General features: G+C 41.2%; 1 protein-coding gene across 4 annotated transcripts in view; it reads left to right on the top strand.

The window, feature by feature from the left end:
• HMCN1 (hemicentin 1) overlaps positions 1–17843 on the top strand; it is a 213607-nt gene that overhangs the window by 37636 nt on the left and 158128 nt on the right. For all 4 annotated transcript variants that reach the window (XM_084527348.1, XM_084527346.1, XM_084527347.1 and 1 more), the window contains exons 2-4: positions 7778–7848; positions 11965–12123; positions 12482–12604. In XM_084527348.1, coding sequence (XP_084383474.1) covers positions 11986–12123; positions 12482–12604 — 261 coding nt within the window. In that variant the 5' untranslated portion in view covers positions 7778–7848; positions 11965–11985. The remainder of the gene's footprint in view (positions 1–7777; positions 7849–11964; positions 12124–12481; positions 12605–17843) is intronic.

The following is a 17843-nucleotide window of genomic DNA, read 5'->3' as shown; positions in this document are numbered from 1 at the left end:
CCTGAGCCATAAAGATTTCCTTCTTGAGGAGTGCCCAGCCTTCCTGTACAATTCTGGGCCATGGAGAGCTACTCTTTGACTCCATTGCAAAGATAGAGCTAAACAGGAATGATGTAGCCAAACATGCAGTAAAAGGCTGTCATAATTATATTGGTTATTAAAAATATCAGGTTGTTGTTGCTTGTGTGTGTGTGCTTGGCCCTCCTCCATGGGGTACTAGTTCTGAAGTTTATTTCCTGTTTGGAAGGTATCCACAGGTTTGGGGTTGTGTTTGCTTGTTTTGGGTGCTTATTTACTTGTTTTTAATGCTGGATATATAAGAACAATGTCCCTGCTCTGAATTAGAAGAAGGAATTCTGTGGGTGAAAGTGTTCTGCAGGATTTGGCTTCTCTGCCGAAATCCATTTGGCTGATAAGCACCAATTAGAGGTGGTGGTTGTGGTTTTTTTCCTTCTAGAACAAACAAATTCAGTATTCTGAATGGATTAGAGGTAGGCAAATGGCTGCAGTTTTTCTCTGCTAAATTCTAATACATCCAGCTCTCCAAACCAGCTATATAGAGCAGATGTCTTGCATGGTAAGGATTAAGGGAGAGCCAAATCTGCGAACACCCTCAGCAATAATTATGAGCGACTGTGTGTCTGTGGGTAGTTTGTGGCTGTCCAAATGTGTTTGCTGTTTGGCATGTATATAAAGAAGCAGTCATTTGAGATGTGGCAGAAAGTCATGGAAGAGCATCAGAGCCTTTCAGAATGGCCAGTTCCTTGGCATTACTGGGGACCTCTCTGCTTATTTCCGAGGGAGAGAACTTTTTATCAAATTTGACACAAAAACCCAGCATTGAGATTCGTAATATCTATCCAATGGACAGGTACTCATTTTTATGCTGTTGTATTTTTTCAGTTGCTTAGGTACAAGCTCCAATGCTGTACTGGTTGTATAGAGTTTGATGATGTTGATTTAGAAAGTCCAGTCTTTGTTTAACAACGTGCAACCGTTCCTTTAAAATGTTTCCTCTCCTGCGTTATCAGTTCTCTGTGTGATGTTAATCCTCGGATCACCGTGTCAATTTGAAAGAACTGTCATTTATGTTGTACTTTCCACACAAGAGAACTTAGTTACTGTCTAATGAAGGTAAGCTGTTTTGCTGCATCTGTATCAGGGTTTTCACCTTTCCCATAATCACTGCTGAAGGACCAGGGAGAGCTTTGTGGTAACAAGCAGTGTGGAAAACCTCCATAACAAACTAGTCCTAAATGTTCCAATGTCAGCACCTAAACATGGATTTGCATCGCAACACCTGTATGTATGTATTATTCTGTTGTAGTGTTTCAGCTATCAATCTGGTGAAGAACTAGTGAAGTAAATATAAATATATATGTATATGAATGTGTGTGTGTATTGTTTTTTCTTGGCATGTTTGCAGGACCTAGTGTAAGTGTAAATATTCTGTATTTAGAGTTTCATGTTTGTATGTATGCTTGATTTGAGGAATGCGTGACTTGTGTGCTCGATTTCTGCATGTAGCTGTTGAGACTTCAGGCAGTTTTGGATGTGGGTGAATGTGCAGTTAGATCTCTGAGTTGGCTATATGTGTGCTATTACTGATGCACAAAGGAACAGCCTTGTGCTTTCACTGCTGCTCTCAGGGCACTAAAAAGTGTTCTGAATGCAGATATGTTCCTCTTTTTCTATAATATTGACTATTTTATGTAGCTTGACTATACGTTTTTTCATGTCTTATCTTAGTTTAATTCTACAAAGCATTTCCATATCGTTTTGAGTGGAAGTCCTTATACAAGGTGAACCTGTACAGTGTGGGACGGTAGCTGCTAAATCCTCCAAATTCCTTCAGGAGCTCTGCCCACCCACTCATGCTTCACAGGCAGCATCTTTTGAAGTGCCAGGAACAATTCCCCACTGTGGTCTGTCATTCTTTTATATCACTGTACTTTAGCAGTAGTGTCTTGATTGCATTGCCTCTCTGACCTGCCTCTGCTCATTTGTTCTGTGGAGCCACGTCTGGCCTGACAGCCGTAATGTGATTTGGACTTCAAGTTCCAGAGACCTTACTGTCTTGCTCCTTTGACAGTCTGTAAGAATTCTATAGCACTACATGAGAGGAGTTACCGTTCTTTCTTCAAGTCCTTTTTGGAAGTCATCCCTCTTTGGAGTGCGTTGAAGGCCCGTCTTCATCTGCACTGGGGAAACGGTCCTGTTGGGTTGCAGCTGGGGAGTAGCAGAACAAGGGCAAGGAAAGCTCGGTGGAGGCTGGTTCAGCCCTTAGGGCATGCATGTCACACACGCTCAATGGAGGCATGGTAGTGTTTGGAAAACAGTTGGTGCTGTGTTTTGGGTACAGGCCAGTGGGCATTCAGGTAGTGAGAGCCAGTCACAGCACCCGTTATACCTAGAGTGGTCCCATAAGTTACTTGTGGGGGGCACTGAATAACCTCACCATAACTGTGCCATCAGATTGTGAGGGCAATGAGGTGACACCAGTCTGGAGATGGTTGGTGTTGCCTTTCCAAATGCCTTCTGAGCCTGTGACTGCTTGGTCTTGTATTGGCCTGTGGCTGCCGGCCTGCCTAGAGTACTTTCCTGCAGCTGGAGGTATCTTCACAGAATCACAGAATTTCTAGATTGGAAGAGACCTCAAGATCATCGAGTCCAACCTCTGACCTAACACTAACAGTCCCCACTAAACCATATCCCTAAGCTCTACATCTAAACGTCTTTTAAAGACTTCCAGGGATGGTGACTCCACCACTTCCCTGGGCAGCCTGTTCCAATGCCTAACAACCCTTTTGGTAAAGAAGTTCTTCCTAACATCTAACCTAAAACTCCCCTGGCTCAACTTTAGCCCATTCCCCCTCGTCCTGTCACCAGGCACGTGGGAGAACAGACCAACCTCCACCTCACTACAGCCTCCTTTGAGGTACCTGTAGAGAGCAATAAGGTTGCCCCTGAGCCTCCTCTTCTCCAGGCTGAACAAACCCAGCTCCCTCAGCCGTTCCTCGTAGGACTTGTTCTCCAGGCCCCTCACCAGCTTCGTTGCCCTTCTCTGCACCCGCTCAAGCACCTCGATGTCCTTCTTGTAGCGAGGGGCCCAAAACTGAACACAGTACTCGAGGTGCGGCCTCACCAGAGCCGAATACAGGGGGACGATCACCTCCCTAGCCCTGCTGGTCACACCGTTCCTGATACAAGCCAGGATGCCGTTGGCCTTCTTGGCCACCTGAGCACACTGCTGGCTCATATTCAGCCGACTATCCACCATCACTCCCAGGTCCTTCTCTGCCTGGCAGCTCTCCAACCATTCCTCTCCCAGCCTGTAGCTCTGCTTGGGGTTATTGCGCCCCAGGTGCAGGACCCGGCACTTGGCCTTGTTGAACTTCATGCAGTTGACCTCAGCCCATCGGTGCAGCCTATCCAGATCCTCCTGCAGAGCTTTCCTACCCTCAAGCAGATCGACACACGCACCTAACTTGGTGTCATCTGCGAACTTACTGAGGGTGCACTCGATGCCCTCGTCCAGATCATCGATAAAGATATTAAAGAGGACCGGCCCCAGCACCGAGCCCTGGGGGACGCCACTAGTGACTGGCCTCCAACTGGACTTGGCTCCATTCACCACGACTCTTTGGGCCCGGCTATCCAGACAGTTTCTAACCCAATGAAGCGTATGCCAGTCCAAGCCAAGAGCAGACAGTTTCTTGAGGAGAATGCTGTGGGAAGCAGTGTCAAAAGCCTTGCTGAAGTCAAGGTAGACCACATCCACAGCCTTTCCCTCATCCACCCAGCGCGTCACTCTGTCATAGAAGGAGATCAGGTTCGTCAGGCATGACCTGCCTTTCATAAACCCATGCTGACTGGGCCTGATCGCCTGCTTCCCCTGCAAGTGCTGCATGATGACTCTCAGGAGGATCTGCTCCATGAGCTTCCCTGGCACTGAGGTCAAACTGACAGGCCTGTAGTTTCCCGGGTCTGCCCTCCGGCCCTTCTTGTAGATGGGCGTCACGTTTGCTAGCCGCCAGTCGATTGGGACCTCCCCCGATAGCCAGGACTGCTGATAAATGATGGTAAGTGGCTTGGCCAGCTCCTCTGCCAGTTCCCTCAGTACCCTTGGGTGGATCCCATCCGGCCCTATCGACTGGTGCACATCTAAGTGCCGTAGCAGGTCACCAACCAGTTCTTCATGGATAATGAGGGCCACATCCTGCTCTCCATCCCCTTCCACCAGGTCAGGGTACTGAGTATCCAGAGAACATCCGGTATTGCCGCTAAAGACTGAGGCAAAGAAGGCATTGAGCATCTCCGCCTTTTCCTCATCTCTTGTAACTAAGTTTCCCCCCGCATCCAGTAAAGGATGGAGATTCTCCTTAGTCCTCCTTTTTGTGTTGATGTATTTATAGAAACGTTTTTTGTTATCTTTAATGGCAGAACAGTGGCTTGGCCAGCTCCTCTGCCAGTTCTCTCAGTACCCTTGGGTGGATCCCATCCGGCCCCATCGACTTGTGCACATCCAAGTGCCATAGCAGGTCACCAACCAGTTCTTCATGGATAGTGAGTGGATCTTGATGTCCCTCTTAACAGCTGGTGCTGGGAGGCTCGGTTGCGGTCTTGCTCTGGGGCTCTGTTGCTTATGTTGCTGCTGTTCGTCCCTCAGAGGAGTCCAGCATCTCTCCAGGAATGAAGTAGCCCATTCACTCATGCCTGGGGTCTTGCTTGCCCCCACTGCAGAGCTGCTCGGGGATATCTGTGCTCTGTCCAGCTCTCAAGAGCGTCTCGGGTCTTTCCTGACAAAGCTCCTTGCTTGACATTGCCTAGCCTGGGTTCCCTTCCTGACCTCCTGTCCTGAGGTCCCGTTCTGAGCTCGGAGCTAGGTGTCATCCCAAAGATCTGCTCTTTGCTGAGAGCAGACCAGAGGGCAGCCAGTGCCTTGCAGTGATCCTGCGGCATGCTAACTAGGGCCCCGCTTGGCGTCTGCACGCTGCTGGAGTGAGCACTGGCTGCCTGTGGAGCAAGAGGCAACATTCTCCTCCCATCTAAGCTGGATGGGCTGTTTTAACTTAGCTGAAGTAACGTTACTTTTCAGATCTTTATTTTATAGGGAAAGAAAGCCTTTCCAAAGGATTTACTGCTCTAGAATTGAAAAATGTAATCCCTAGACTGCTGGGGCATAATGGAGCTTGTGGTTTTACTACATGTATAAAACCCACTCAATTCTGTGCTTCAGAACAATGGCTGGCAGGGGACAGATGCTAAGCAAAACACTTCAGAGATAGTTTTAGTACAGGCATATGCCTGTAATGTGGTACCAGGCTGAGTAGCAGCAGGAGGAGCTTGTGTGAAGGGGTGTAGCTGATTAACTGTTATGGGGCCGAGCAAATTCGGGGTACTGAACTATCACAGTCGCGGATTCACCAGCAACATAGCATGCCCTCACTCTAGTTGTGTTCAAGGAGAACTATCATGGCTAGGAACAATGCAGTGAAGAGCACTTTATTACAGCTGCAGCTACAGAGGTTCTTTGGATTGCCAGCAATAAATTCACTGTCTACAAAAGCAGGCTGGCATGCATGAAATACACAGGTACATAGTCTGGCTATTAACATTTTAAAAGGCACAAAGACTCTATAGAGATTTCTAAGTTTCTGCAGAAACGCCTGGTATAACCAAGTGTTCAAATCTTACCCCATCGTGTCCCAATGTGGGGGAAGAGAGGCTCAGCCCATCAAATTATCCCAGAAGTCACAACAATGTCTTCCCCAACATCTCCTCTCTCTTATAAGCCAGCTTATATTGTTCTCTATCTTTTAGGTGGAGCTTGAGTGACTCTAGTCGCATATATCTTGCTTATGATTGGTAAAAAGTTTTCTCGCTTTCATTTAAAGGTACAGGCTCCGAGACATTCAGAGCATATGCGCAGTGAGGGGTGGTCGCATCTGGAGGCGGGTGGCTTTTGGGATGGAGGTGTGTTTTGGTATTATAATGATATTATAATGAGCAAAATTCACGAGAGCACAGCATCTTGTAAAAACCATGACAGGCCGTTGTCTCAGGGTAGCAAATGTGCAGCCTACCAATCCCAGTGTGCACAAGAACAATTGATGCCCCCTCTTGTCACAGAGCCTAGCCGTGGTGTCTCCACTCCTCTCTGCGCTCCATGCTGTTCCTTAGTCAGCACACTAGGTGCCCCCAGTGGTGGTGACATCTAAGGTTGGAGGCCTAGGGAATGCTTAGGTAGTGCAGCTACACTGCACCCTGTAAGCTTCTTCAGTGCTTTACATTTTCTTTAAAATGTGAATACTCGTTTAATTTTCCTAGTCACTTTAGGCAATTACTTCAGAGCTCTGTGCATGAGTCCTTGGAACGGCTCTTCTGGTGGTAGCGTAGCATTTTGACTTGGGTAATAAGTAACACTCACAGAGAAGTAGCTCAAATCAAAGCCATACAACAAACCCTCAAGACACTTTAATATTCTAGGAGAGCTTTTCTGTGATCTAATGAGTGACTTTTAACCAAATTTAAAGCCTACATTCAGCTAAGGCATGCATAAATACAACCCCTCAAGCAAACTCAAGTGTGATTGTAGTCGACTTTAAGGATGGCTGTTGTTGAAACTCCAGTGAAATAAAACTTTGGGCTGTTCCAAAAAGACAAATGTCTAGATTACATGGATGATAAGTACATGTTAATGTTTATAGAGCTTGGAAAGCACTGCATGGTCTGCTGAGGCAGCACTTCTATGCAAGCTGCAGCTGAATTAAATTGGCACCATGGCAGTCTCATGCTTTTCTTTCATCCTGACTGCGTAATCGTATCCCGCTTTGTGTGCTGGTACTCAGCTGATCTCTTTATGAGGTGGCTTGGGGGCACTAAGCTAGTGGAAATCAATGTTTGTCTCTTGCTGATGTGCTTACTTATTTGTGCTTGGCTCAGTGCCGTGAACCAGCTTGCTGAGCTAGATGAGTGCCCTGCCCTGTCTCTGTGCTGGGAGCAGCAGGAATGTGGGCCTGGGGCAGGCAGTGCACGGAGTGTGGGGGTGCCAAGTTAGATTGAGGTAAACTGTCCGGAAATAGCAGCCTCAGGAAAACAGCTGCCTAGAATCACATTTGATACCAATTAGGAAGGCAATTGTTGAGCAGCAGAGGGAGGCTAGTGGTGCAGCTAGTGTGCTTGTGGAGCTCTCGACATGTGCTGCTGTTCTGTGCCGACCTGGCTGGCATCATTTGGATGGTGCCATGCCATTGCTCAGCATACAATGACATGGCAAACACCATGAGTAAAGCTGATGCTTCCAGAGTTCTTAATGGCAACTGCTGCTGGGTAGTTTTTTCAGGTAGCCTCTCCTTCAGGATTTTCAGAAAGAGTTGTATAGATAAAATACACGATTTTCTGGTGCTGCCACCTTTGTTTTGTGGGTTTTTGTTCCCTTGTGTTTCCTGAGAGCAGTGAAATGATGGGTCAAAAATAAATGTATGTGAGAGAAACAACACAGCACATCATATGTACCTATAAATCCTTAGGACACTTACAAGTCAGCAATGCTGGAATGATGGTAGCATTACTAGGTTTGGAATTACAGATTGCAGTGTGGGATATATCTTTCTCAAGTCCTCCTTTCTGCTGTTAAATATTCTTTCTTTTCTTATTATCAAATTTTATCAAATTGAAAAACCATTAACTCTTCAGCTGAAATTCTTTTGATAGCTTTCTGTCTTCTTCATGTTATGTTTTCCTTTTTTTTTATTATTTTTATTTTTTATCCCAGAAATTGGTCCAGTGACGATAACCACAGATCCCAAGAAATTTCAGTTTGAACTCAGGGAGCTTTATGTTCAGGTGAGTAACATGTTTGTTCTCTGTGTGGTTTTAGCACCAGGCCCTGTTCCCTCCTTCTAATCCTTCCTCTCTTGTTAGTGTTTCTGCTGTAATGCTTCATCTGGAGGTAGGCTGTCAATCTCGGTCATTTTACCTGCACTAATTATCATCTGCCTGTTCTCTGGTCTTTTTAATTTATGATTACAATTTACTTTGTGATTACGATTTACTTTGTCTTAGTTTCCATTGTATACAGAGACTTGGTTAATTGATTAGTAATACAAGAAAGACTAGTTACTTAATGCAATATTTATTTTACATTTTATTAGTCCTGCCACTTGTTCACAGATGCTTTTATGAACAGTATGTTTTACTGTTTTCTGGAAGTTATTTCCTTAGTTCCAGTTAGCGAACTAATTCATGTGCAGGACTCTTAAGACCCATCAAATGTGACATATGCACTTCCTCTGCTGCCCTGTGTTAACCAGCACCTCCTGATTCAAAAGCAACAACAGGTTTGTTTAGGTTTTCTGGTCTTATTCAAGCTCCAAGCTCTGTGAATTGCTTCCCCAGCCACGCTTTGGAGATGAGCGTTTTTTTTGTTGTTGTTTGTTTGTTTGTTTGTTTGTTTTTTGAGCCAGTATACCAGTATGTTTCCCTTGGTGGAATCAGGTGCTGGAAGGAAAGAGAGGTATGGGAGTGGAGTTACCTTTACTGAAAGATCCTACTCTCTTACCTTCTTCAATCAAGCAAAATGCATCTGTTTCGGGAAGAGCCTTGCCTGAGTTAGTAGTGCTTGACATACTTCTGACTTGAAGAACAGTGTTTTAGAAATGGGCATATGGTTTAATCCCTGTAATAAAAGGTTGTTTGGAAGTCAATGGTGCTAGTTGGGGTAGAATGAGAGAATGAGTAGATTAAAATTTGGCAGAAAGGTTGAAATTCTGATAAAACAGTAGTAAATTTATAAGGAGAGAGAAAATGCCAGTTGTTGTTGTGCTTTTCCCTTTTGTAGGGAAATTAAAAATCCTTCTAGTGTTTATTTTTTGTTTTTGTAATAGCTATTCTGGAAAATAACTGTAACTGTTTTGAAAAAGCGTATGAATCAGATGAAGCTTTTGGGAATTTAAAACTCTTAATTTGCTAGCAAGTTGTTTAAAAGTCACTGTCTAATGAATGTAAGATTTCTGTCTTTAATCTTGGTTGATTGCATATTTCATAATTTGAAGATGTGCCCATTCCACTGATTTAAGGCATTAACTGATTTACTATTTTTCTTTACATTGATGAAGGACCAAAGTAAAAATTAAATAAGTGGTTAGGTCAGGACTGATAGGATATCTTGCAGTAGTTCTCCCAGAAAATATGAACATTTCCATGAAGTCCATTATGGGTATTTTTCCTAGAGAGGTGGTAAAAAGATGCAAGAATGAATAACATGCAGGAAGGGAAAATTCTGAGATAGATGCATTTCGAAAAAGACTGTAGAACAGATTTTAGTGAACAAGGCTAAAATTAAGGTGAAGTTAAATTATTTTAGTCTTATGTATATATAAAACAAGCCAGTCTTCCTAGCACATTTCTATCTGTGAAACTTGCCCTCCCCAGTTATCAGGACAAACCCAGCTCTTACTTTCCAACAAAATCTATCTGGGTGCAGAACAATTCGAGTGTTTGGATGTGACATTGGAAATAGGCTTGGAAATTATGTTGGCACTTGACAACAGTAAAGATCAGTGAAATGTATACAGACTAAAGAAAGTATGTCCTGTTCTTTTTATGTTTAAATTGATGAAGAAAGTACCCCTTTGACACTAGGTAAGCTGTTAGTATTTTGCACATGTTTTATCTGTCATTAACAGATAAACAGATGTGTGAATCGTTCTTAGGGGCAGCATGACAATAACTTGTACTTGCATTCTTAGTGTCACTTCTTTTTTAAGAGGGAACCAGATTTTTTTTTGTGTATCCTCATACTAAATAGAGTTTTTAATTTTTTTTTTTTTTTACGAATTTTTACAGTTTTTATTTCTTATTTGCATAAGCAATATAATGAAATATTGTCCATATAAAGTCTTTTAAAGCATAGGGAGTGCTGCATGATCCCCTGGTACAGATGCCTATAAAGTTGCATGAGCGGTTATGAAAAGGCCTTATTTGGGTGTTCCTGAAAATAAAAATGACAAATTACTTACCAAAATCAGTTGTCTTTAAGAGTTTTTGATAACACCTTTCAAATTAGATACTAAAGTTATCTTTTTATAAGTGAACACAATGCTATTTAAATAACTAGTTATATCAATATTAAATTCAGACCCAAGAAAGGGAATAATACAGATGAGCTGAGCTAACAACCCAAATATCTGTGTGCATGTCCAAATTGAGAGGAAAATAAAACTTTCTGAGCTGTAGTTGTCACCCCTGTTCTTTTCCAGAAAACTTCACAAGGCAATTGTAATCATATTTAATTGGAATTTGGAAAGAAAAGCAGGAAATGTTGAAAGGAAAACTGTTGGTAATAAAACTGATATATTTTTGTTTACTAGTTCTGCCTAGCTGCCTTTTGAGTAAACTTCTCTTCTACATTATAAAAATGACACGTTCATGCTTATTGTCAGAACAACCATTTAGCTTGATGGTAACAGTAATCTAGTAGATCAAAAGTGGGATAGAGAGTTTACAGCCACCTTCTCAGTACCTGAGAAATTAGATATTATCTTGATTTTTGCCTACAAATTAAAGCTTAACGCAGGATAGTCTTTTGCTGAAGATGACATTTGCTTTGCAAGAGGAGGAAGAAAATCATTTGGGTGAAAAATCCTGTGCTTTGTCCCATAGGATTGTATAAGCATTGCCTAAATGAAGGTCTCCAAAAACGTTTTTAGCACATCAGAATTATCTCCTGACTTTCAGGCATTCTGGAGTTTGCCACTTGTTTCTCCCATTAAAGTAAGGCTACTTTTAGAAAGGACCAAAGTACAAAAACGAAAAATGACCAAGTACCTATTCTTTAACATAAATTAGAAGTTTGGAGATATTTTGTTTCTAAATCAGGTCAGAGATACGGATAGATTAAAAATTGTTACTGATGTGAACATTTTGTTGGGGTCAGCTGAAATTCTTAAAGTCTGGGGAGTGTGGGAGGCAGATTTTTCTTTTTATCCCCCTCCCCTGCCACGTGAACTTTTAATCTCAAAGCATAATTTCTGATTGCATCTGAAGAACTAAAAACTGACGCAACAATTGTGTTATCTTTTTTTCTTCTTCCTTCCCAGCCTATGAAGTTTTGTGTGTAAAATGTGTGAAGTCATGATGATTATAGAAACACAAGAATGACTTCTGTATTTAATTTTGAAAGCGAGAGATCTGTTGCTGTGTGCAGGGCTGGGTTTTATAGTTTGTGTTCAGCTGTTTGGAAAGTTCTGTCTTCCATAAGTCAAGTTAACTTTTACGTAAGTGAAAGTGAACTTCTATTTAAATAGTATTTTTCTCTAACTCTTGATTCCTGAAAGGGTCAATTTCTCTTCCCATAAAGTTAAATACAGTCATACTTGGAAGTGTATTGTTTAAATCCATGGTCTGAAAAATCTCCAGCTGTGCAGCTGTCTACGCAGCAGTGCAGGTCACGAGGAACATCACCTGCTGAGCACTGGCACTGCCCGCCCCACAGTGTCTAGGTCAAGTTCCTGCTGTCCTGGTACTGGAGTGTCCTCCTGGAGAGCAGCGCTGCTGGGCTGAGGTCACTTCGCATCTGCGCCTCTAACTGTGACCTCCCGGGGCTGCTGCGCACTACTGGAGCCATTAACTTGCCAGTCAGTAAGGGAGCGTGTGAGTATAGGAAATGGAGCTGTCGCAGGAACTGGGTGCTCCCAGAAGAGATAAGAGACACCAGCCATTTTCAGTGCTAACTGCAATTTCCTCCTTTGACTTTATTTTCCCTAAGGAATTATTGTCATTGCTGCTTGCCTGTGAGTTTGTGACTACACTCTGCAGAAACTGTACAGTGCTTTGGAAAAAAAAAAAGTGAATAAATTATTAGAAGCTGAGAAAGTATCTGCCTTGAATGTTTGAAAAGAAAGATATTTTTTTTAGTATGTTCTTTATCTTAGAATTTCTTTTTCTTCTAATTGTGAACAGGGTGGTGGAGACTGTCCAGAGATGAGCATTGGGGCAATTAAGATCGCTCTAGAAATTTCTCTTCCTGGTTCTTTCATCTATGTATTTACTGATGCACGATCCAAAGATTATAGACTTGCACATGAAGTACTTCAGCTCATTCAACAGAAACAATCACAGGTACAGAGGGGATTTACATTCTGAGCTGGTATATGGTCAGCATTCCATTTATGTGGATGTCCTTATATTGTTCTGAAATGAGTGTTCGGTGAAGTCTGAGTGTTGATAGAAGAGTGTGACTTATAAAGTTATTCTTGTTTGTTTCTTTCTGCGTTGTTGTTTTCATCAGCAATGAATACAGTATGTCTGTCCTTATATGCAAAGTAATATGAACCCTTGCTGAGCAATACAGTTCTTTTCTTGTCAGGCCTATGTACTAACTGTAAAATGTTTTCCTACAAAAGCTTTCACTATGTCCAATGTGACTTGGATTTGATTTTTCTTTTTTGTTTGTTTGTTTGTTTTGTTTTAAATACAGGTAGTATTTGTGCTAACTGGAGACTGTGATGACAGGGATCATATTGGTTACAAAGTCTATGAAGAAATTGCCTCAACGAGCTCTGGTCAAGTTTTTCACTTGGACAAAAAGCAAGTTAATGAGGTAAATTTGCCCAAATTCTGCTATATAGAACAAGGCAGGGGTTTATTCTCTAAGTCTTTAAATGACCTGATTGTGGGCTAGTGTGATTGAGGAGAAAATCTAAATGTTCTCAAATTTGTATATAGATTTTGTTCTATCTTTCCATCTGCTATATCAGGATTCAATTCTATTAATTTTATTTATATTAGGGAAGTCTGAACTACTATATGTCTTTGTTGGAAAGCTTCCAGGAGGAAAACCTTTAATATAAAGGGACAGTTCTGTGCTTTGTGAGTGTCAAATCAGTGGCTTTACTCCTCTCTGAATGCAAGTACAATATCAGCTTTAAATGAACACTTTGTTAGCAAGCAAAGGATGACTAATAAGCCAGGATATAAGGTTATGGACAGGTAAGCTAGCAGGCTTCCATTGTTCACAAAGCAACTGTGATAATTTTTAATTGAGGTTGTTTTTTCAACAGTTTTGACGCTTTTGCTGTCAAATGGTAGTTTTGAGTCATGGTGAAATGCTTTGTTGTAATTGTTGACTCACAGCCCTGAACGAATATTTTCTTTGAAAATTCCAGTGATTCTTAGACATAAATGAAATTTCAGTAGTGCATGAGAAAATAATTTGGAGAGAGATGAAATCACACATTAGTTATTTGGGGAGCTGCAGTTGTTTATACATGTTGTAAATGTTTCCTTTTGACTTCTTTGTATAGGCCATAACTGGATGAGGTTTTTAAATAAAACTTTAGTTTCAGTTTGTTCTTTTTCTTTTTCTTTCTAAAACTTTGACGGTGACAAATGTTGAACATGCATTGCAGCTCTCTTCTGCTGTTGGTTAGTGAGATTGATACTCTTACCGGGAATGTAATAAGGTACTGGCAATAATATGAAAGTGATCTAAAGGAAGAACTTCCCCGAAGGGTTTATCCTCCCAGAATTAGGTTAAAAGTTAGAGGAAAAGAAATTGGCAGTTAGGACTATGCAGTTTCTGATCTGCGTTTTGCATTTTTTTTGTGTAAGAAGGGTAAAACTTCTGTCTGTGAGACTCCATAAAATCCATTTATACTGAAATAGTCATAATACTGCCAATGGGAAATACTCTTTGTCAGGTCTGCAGATTGAGGATAAAGTATTTTTGTTTTGTTTTGCTTCTGGTTTTGGGAGGTAAGTGAGCAGAAGTGACTTGTATGTATTAGGCAGTACCATATTGTTAAGAGCTGACATACACTGTTCTGTTGGCTGTCTGCTTCTGCTTTCTGAACTTAGCACTTTTCCATCTCCAAGAATACTAGCTTCTGTTTGAACTGTTGGTCTGTCTGTGAATTTTGAGTAAGGTTTCAAGCCGGGAGTTTCAGTAGCCATTTCTACCTCTTTCCTGCTTTATCTCAGCATTTTCTTTGGGCAAAGAATGGGGCTTCTCATCTCTGGGGTAGACAACCCATAGCCTGTACAAGAGCCAGAGGGTGATACAGACAAGTGATTATATCATTAGGTGCTATTCTTGCAGGTTGTGGTTGTGTTTTTTTGGGGTGGGGGTGTGGTGGTGGTGGCGGAAGAATGCATTGCATTATATAATTACACCTCCTTTCAGTGATCATAGGCTGCAAATGGTCCCCTTGGTAAAACTCTACAATACTTTTGGAAGTCCTACATGGTAACACGGTAACTGCTGAACAAATTGCATTTTAAAAGAAAACAAAAACAAAAAGCCACAACACCTTAGTGAGCTTACATACAGCTACTCCTGGGATAGGGGACTGTGAAAATGAGCTTACCAAAAGTCTACAGTCTCAAATAAAACCTTTGCTGCAGATTTTGGTTCTGGATCAGAAATACTATTTTTCGAGGAACATATGCCCTACTGTGTGGATGCAAATGAATAGGAGTTGTAGTAGTAATCTGCATTAGCTGTTAATGGTATATATTTCAGATTCATCAGACACAGATCTCTCTCTCCTTTTTATCTGAGTAGTCGATGTGTGAAGAATGAAGTTTATAAATGTTAAAGCACAGTCACTGTTTTGGGCCTAGAGACGACTAATGCTGAATTGTAGACCAGGAAAGAACCAAGACTGTGAATACCCTGCCAAACCGATGTCTTGTTTTCTTCAACATTTTTGAGTATTCTACCCCCACCCCCCCAAATAAACAAAGCTATTTTTAGTGTATAAAGTTTCAAACCATTGCTCTCATCCTTGCCCTTTGTGCTTTAAGTTCAGAATGAACAGAATTAAGCAATATTATAACTAGCTACAAGGAAACACAACAAAACAGTACTTGATACTTTTCCAATGCTTGTGTTGTCAAGAGGACTAAGAAAGCTTTTTGCCTTTTTTCCACCTCTGCAAAAAAGATTATTATGATAATGCTACAGTTAACTTGGTCACAATTATTGTCAGTTGGCCAAGTTGCGTTGGCTTCAGGCCAGAAAAGTGTGAAATAAGAGAGCTAAGTGAAGCTATTCATGTATTTGCTGAATGAAGATCTTCAAAACATGATATTCTTCTCCTACTGGTAGAAGAAATTGGAAAGGTTTATGTGCATGGATAAATAAGAATATTCTCAATGTCCAAAATACAAGTTGTGGTTTTGTTACCTAAACCTCCTTCTAGATTTCTTGTAGGTTTGGGTTAGGTCTACCATCATCTGCAGAGGTAACTCTATCCAAGAAAGAAAACATTACAGGTTTCAAATAGTATGAGTCCAACTAAGTTTTTACCATATTTGGTAAAACCTGATGGGTTATATGGTTCCAGGTCTGTCAGAGCATAAAAGTATTTCATGATTCTTAAAAGGGAAAGATTTACTGTTCAAATTTTGGTTTTGAAGTTCTACTTTTATTAACGATTTGTGAATGTGATTGCACTTAACTACAAATTCATTAAGCAGTCTTCAGTTTGAAGTTTTCCAGCTGGTCCCTAGTCTTCAGAGATTTATCTCAGTGAGTCAATTTGAAAGTGAAGTTTCTTCTAGATGAAAGAACCATAGCTTTCTTGGTTTTGCCTCTGTCTTAGGAAGGTGGTTATGCTTGTCTTATCAAAGCATTTAAGTTCAGATCTTGAAAGGTGTTTCAGTAGTCTAAGGTTTCCTTGGCTGCAGTAATGTTCCATGGCTGCAAATTAAGGTCAGAGCCTACAAAATCAGTAATTGCTCCAAATTAAATGCATCGAGTATCCTCATTAAACAAGGGTTAGACTCTCCCTCTACAACAGATTGCATATTATATACCCACATCCAATTTTATTAGTATCTTCCCAGAAAATACTAAATTTGACATGAGCTGAAGTTATGTTTCACCCCACTTACAGAACTCTGTTATGAGGGGAATAAGTAAGTAAATTTCTGGAAATGACTGATGCCAAAGGTTTGTACTGATGCCACAACTGGCAGTAAGATGAACAGTGACAATTAGCAGAATGTGAATTTGGTACGGCTTAAAAATTGTGGAGAATGAGTCATCAGTGGTTTAGATCATGCCTCCAGGTTGTTTTGATTTGTTTGTGGTAAACATGAGTCATTACTGGGTCTGATGAGTATGTGCAGTCGGTATGGCTAAAGCCAAGAGTTCACAGGAACGTGAGCTAGCAGAGTTCTTTATTTCTTTTAGTGTTGAAACACTTGCTTGATTTTTTTCTTACCTTACTGTTACCTGAGTTCTAAATATTCTGCTCCTACCTGCTATAAGAAGGGAAAATTTTCCTGGGCTGCTTAAAAATACAGCTTTCCTAATGATTTTTAAAATAAGTAGAAGTGGATGTTTCATATACAGGCTTTAGAACATTGATGGGAGGAGAACTGAAAGTGACTGTGAAGGTGGCTAGAGACATTGTATTGACTTTGGTGTAGAAGAGGGTGTTACTGAGTGACTGGAGAGGGGAATGGGACTATATTTAAAAATAAAAATAAAAAGGTTGGAATTCAAGTGGGTGAACATAAGCGATGATGTGAGTGAGAGGAGCTAAGAAGGGAGCTGAGGACAGAGATTGGACAAGCAGTAACAGAACATGTTAAAAGAAGTGGTACAAAAGGATTCATGTTTGCAGGCAGAAGGCGAATGTCTGTAGGTTCACACGGATCTGGCATGGAGCCCAGTATTCTTCACAGCAATTAATTCTTTGCTCCAAACAGAAGTCTCAAACCTGCTGGAAAGCATCCTACTTCTCTTGGCTGCTAGTCCTCACTGAGGACAGCTACTCTGAGTTACACCTACATGGCCTGGGTCAGTATTAAAGGTCTGCAGCGCGGATGAACACCAGGTGTATGTTTAGATGTCGCTGCATGAGGAAATCATTTTAAGTTTTGTTTCATTTTGCTAAAAATGTAAAAGGCCCCTCCAGCGTTTTACAAGAATAACAGGAAGGCCATGAAGTCAAAGCACAAAACTGCAGCATATTGTTAATGTCACTTGCTTAGCCCTGTTTCTTATTGCCTTCTTGCTCCCTCCTTCCTTCCCTAGCAGTCAGCGTGCATTATCACAGAAAAAGGGATTGGTTTCATGGCTGAGACAGCTGAATGCTGCCTGGGCGAGTATGCTTCTACTCTGGAGACATGGATTGTACAGTAAATGCCAAGCAAGAGAAGTAGTTACAGCTGTTCTTTCTCTGGTTTATGTGGAACTTGGATTCTCTGGAAGAAATACTCTGATCATGTATCTAAGAGCTGTCACAAAGCAACTGTAAAGAGGATGTTTTAAAGATAGTTGAAAGCAGGCAGACTTAATTCCCATGTATTCCTAATTTTGAAGTGCTTGAGATTCAGTACTAACACATTTCTTTCAGTAATGTTTTTTGGTCTATATAATGTATACTTTTATGTACAACCTAGGACATATTTTCATAGTGTAATTTTCACATGCAGTATCTTGGTCATATTTTTCTAGAACAGAATTACTAGAATATTTTCTCTTTGGATGAAAGTAAGAGCCTACATATAGTTAAGCAATGAAACAGTTAACTTCAAATCCTGTTGCTTTGACTGTTTGAGAAATATTCTTGAGACTAAGAATAAACAAATGAGAATAGAGACCATTCTCCATATATTTTCCAGGTTTCAGTATGCATTCCAAGAAATGACCTGACAGCAGGGCAGGTTGCAAGAGCAAATTCTCTGGAGAAGTGTTATAAATTTCTGTGTTTGCCCTTCCCCCTCTAATAATACTAATCGAGTCAGATTTTGGCAGAACAACAAAAGTTGCAGTTGTTTTGGGGGCTTTCTGTAAGCGTCCCAAAGGAAAAAAAGCTACTTCAAAA

This window comes from Aythya ferina (assembly GCF_964211825.1).
Source record: "Aythya ferina genome assembly, chromosome: 8".
NCBI lineage: Eukaryota > Metazoa > Chordata > Aves > Anseriformes > Anatidae > Aythya > Aythya ferina.
Note: the sequence above shows the minus strand (reverse complement) of the source record. Positions and strands in the feature narration are given on the sequence as shown.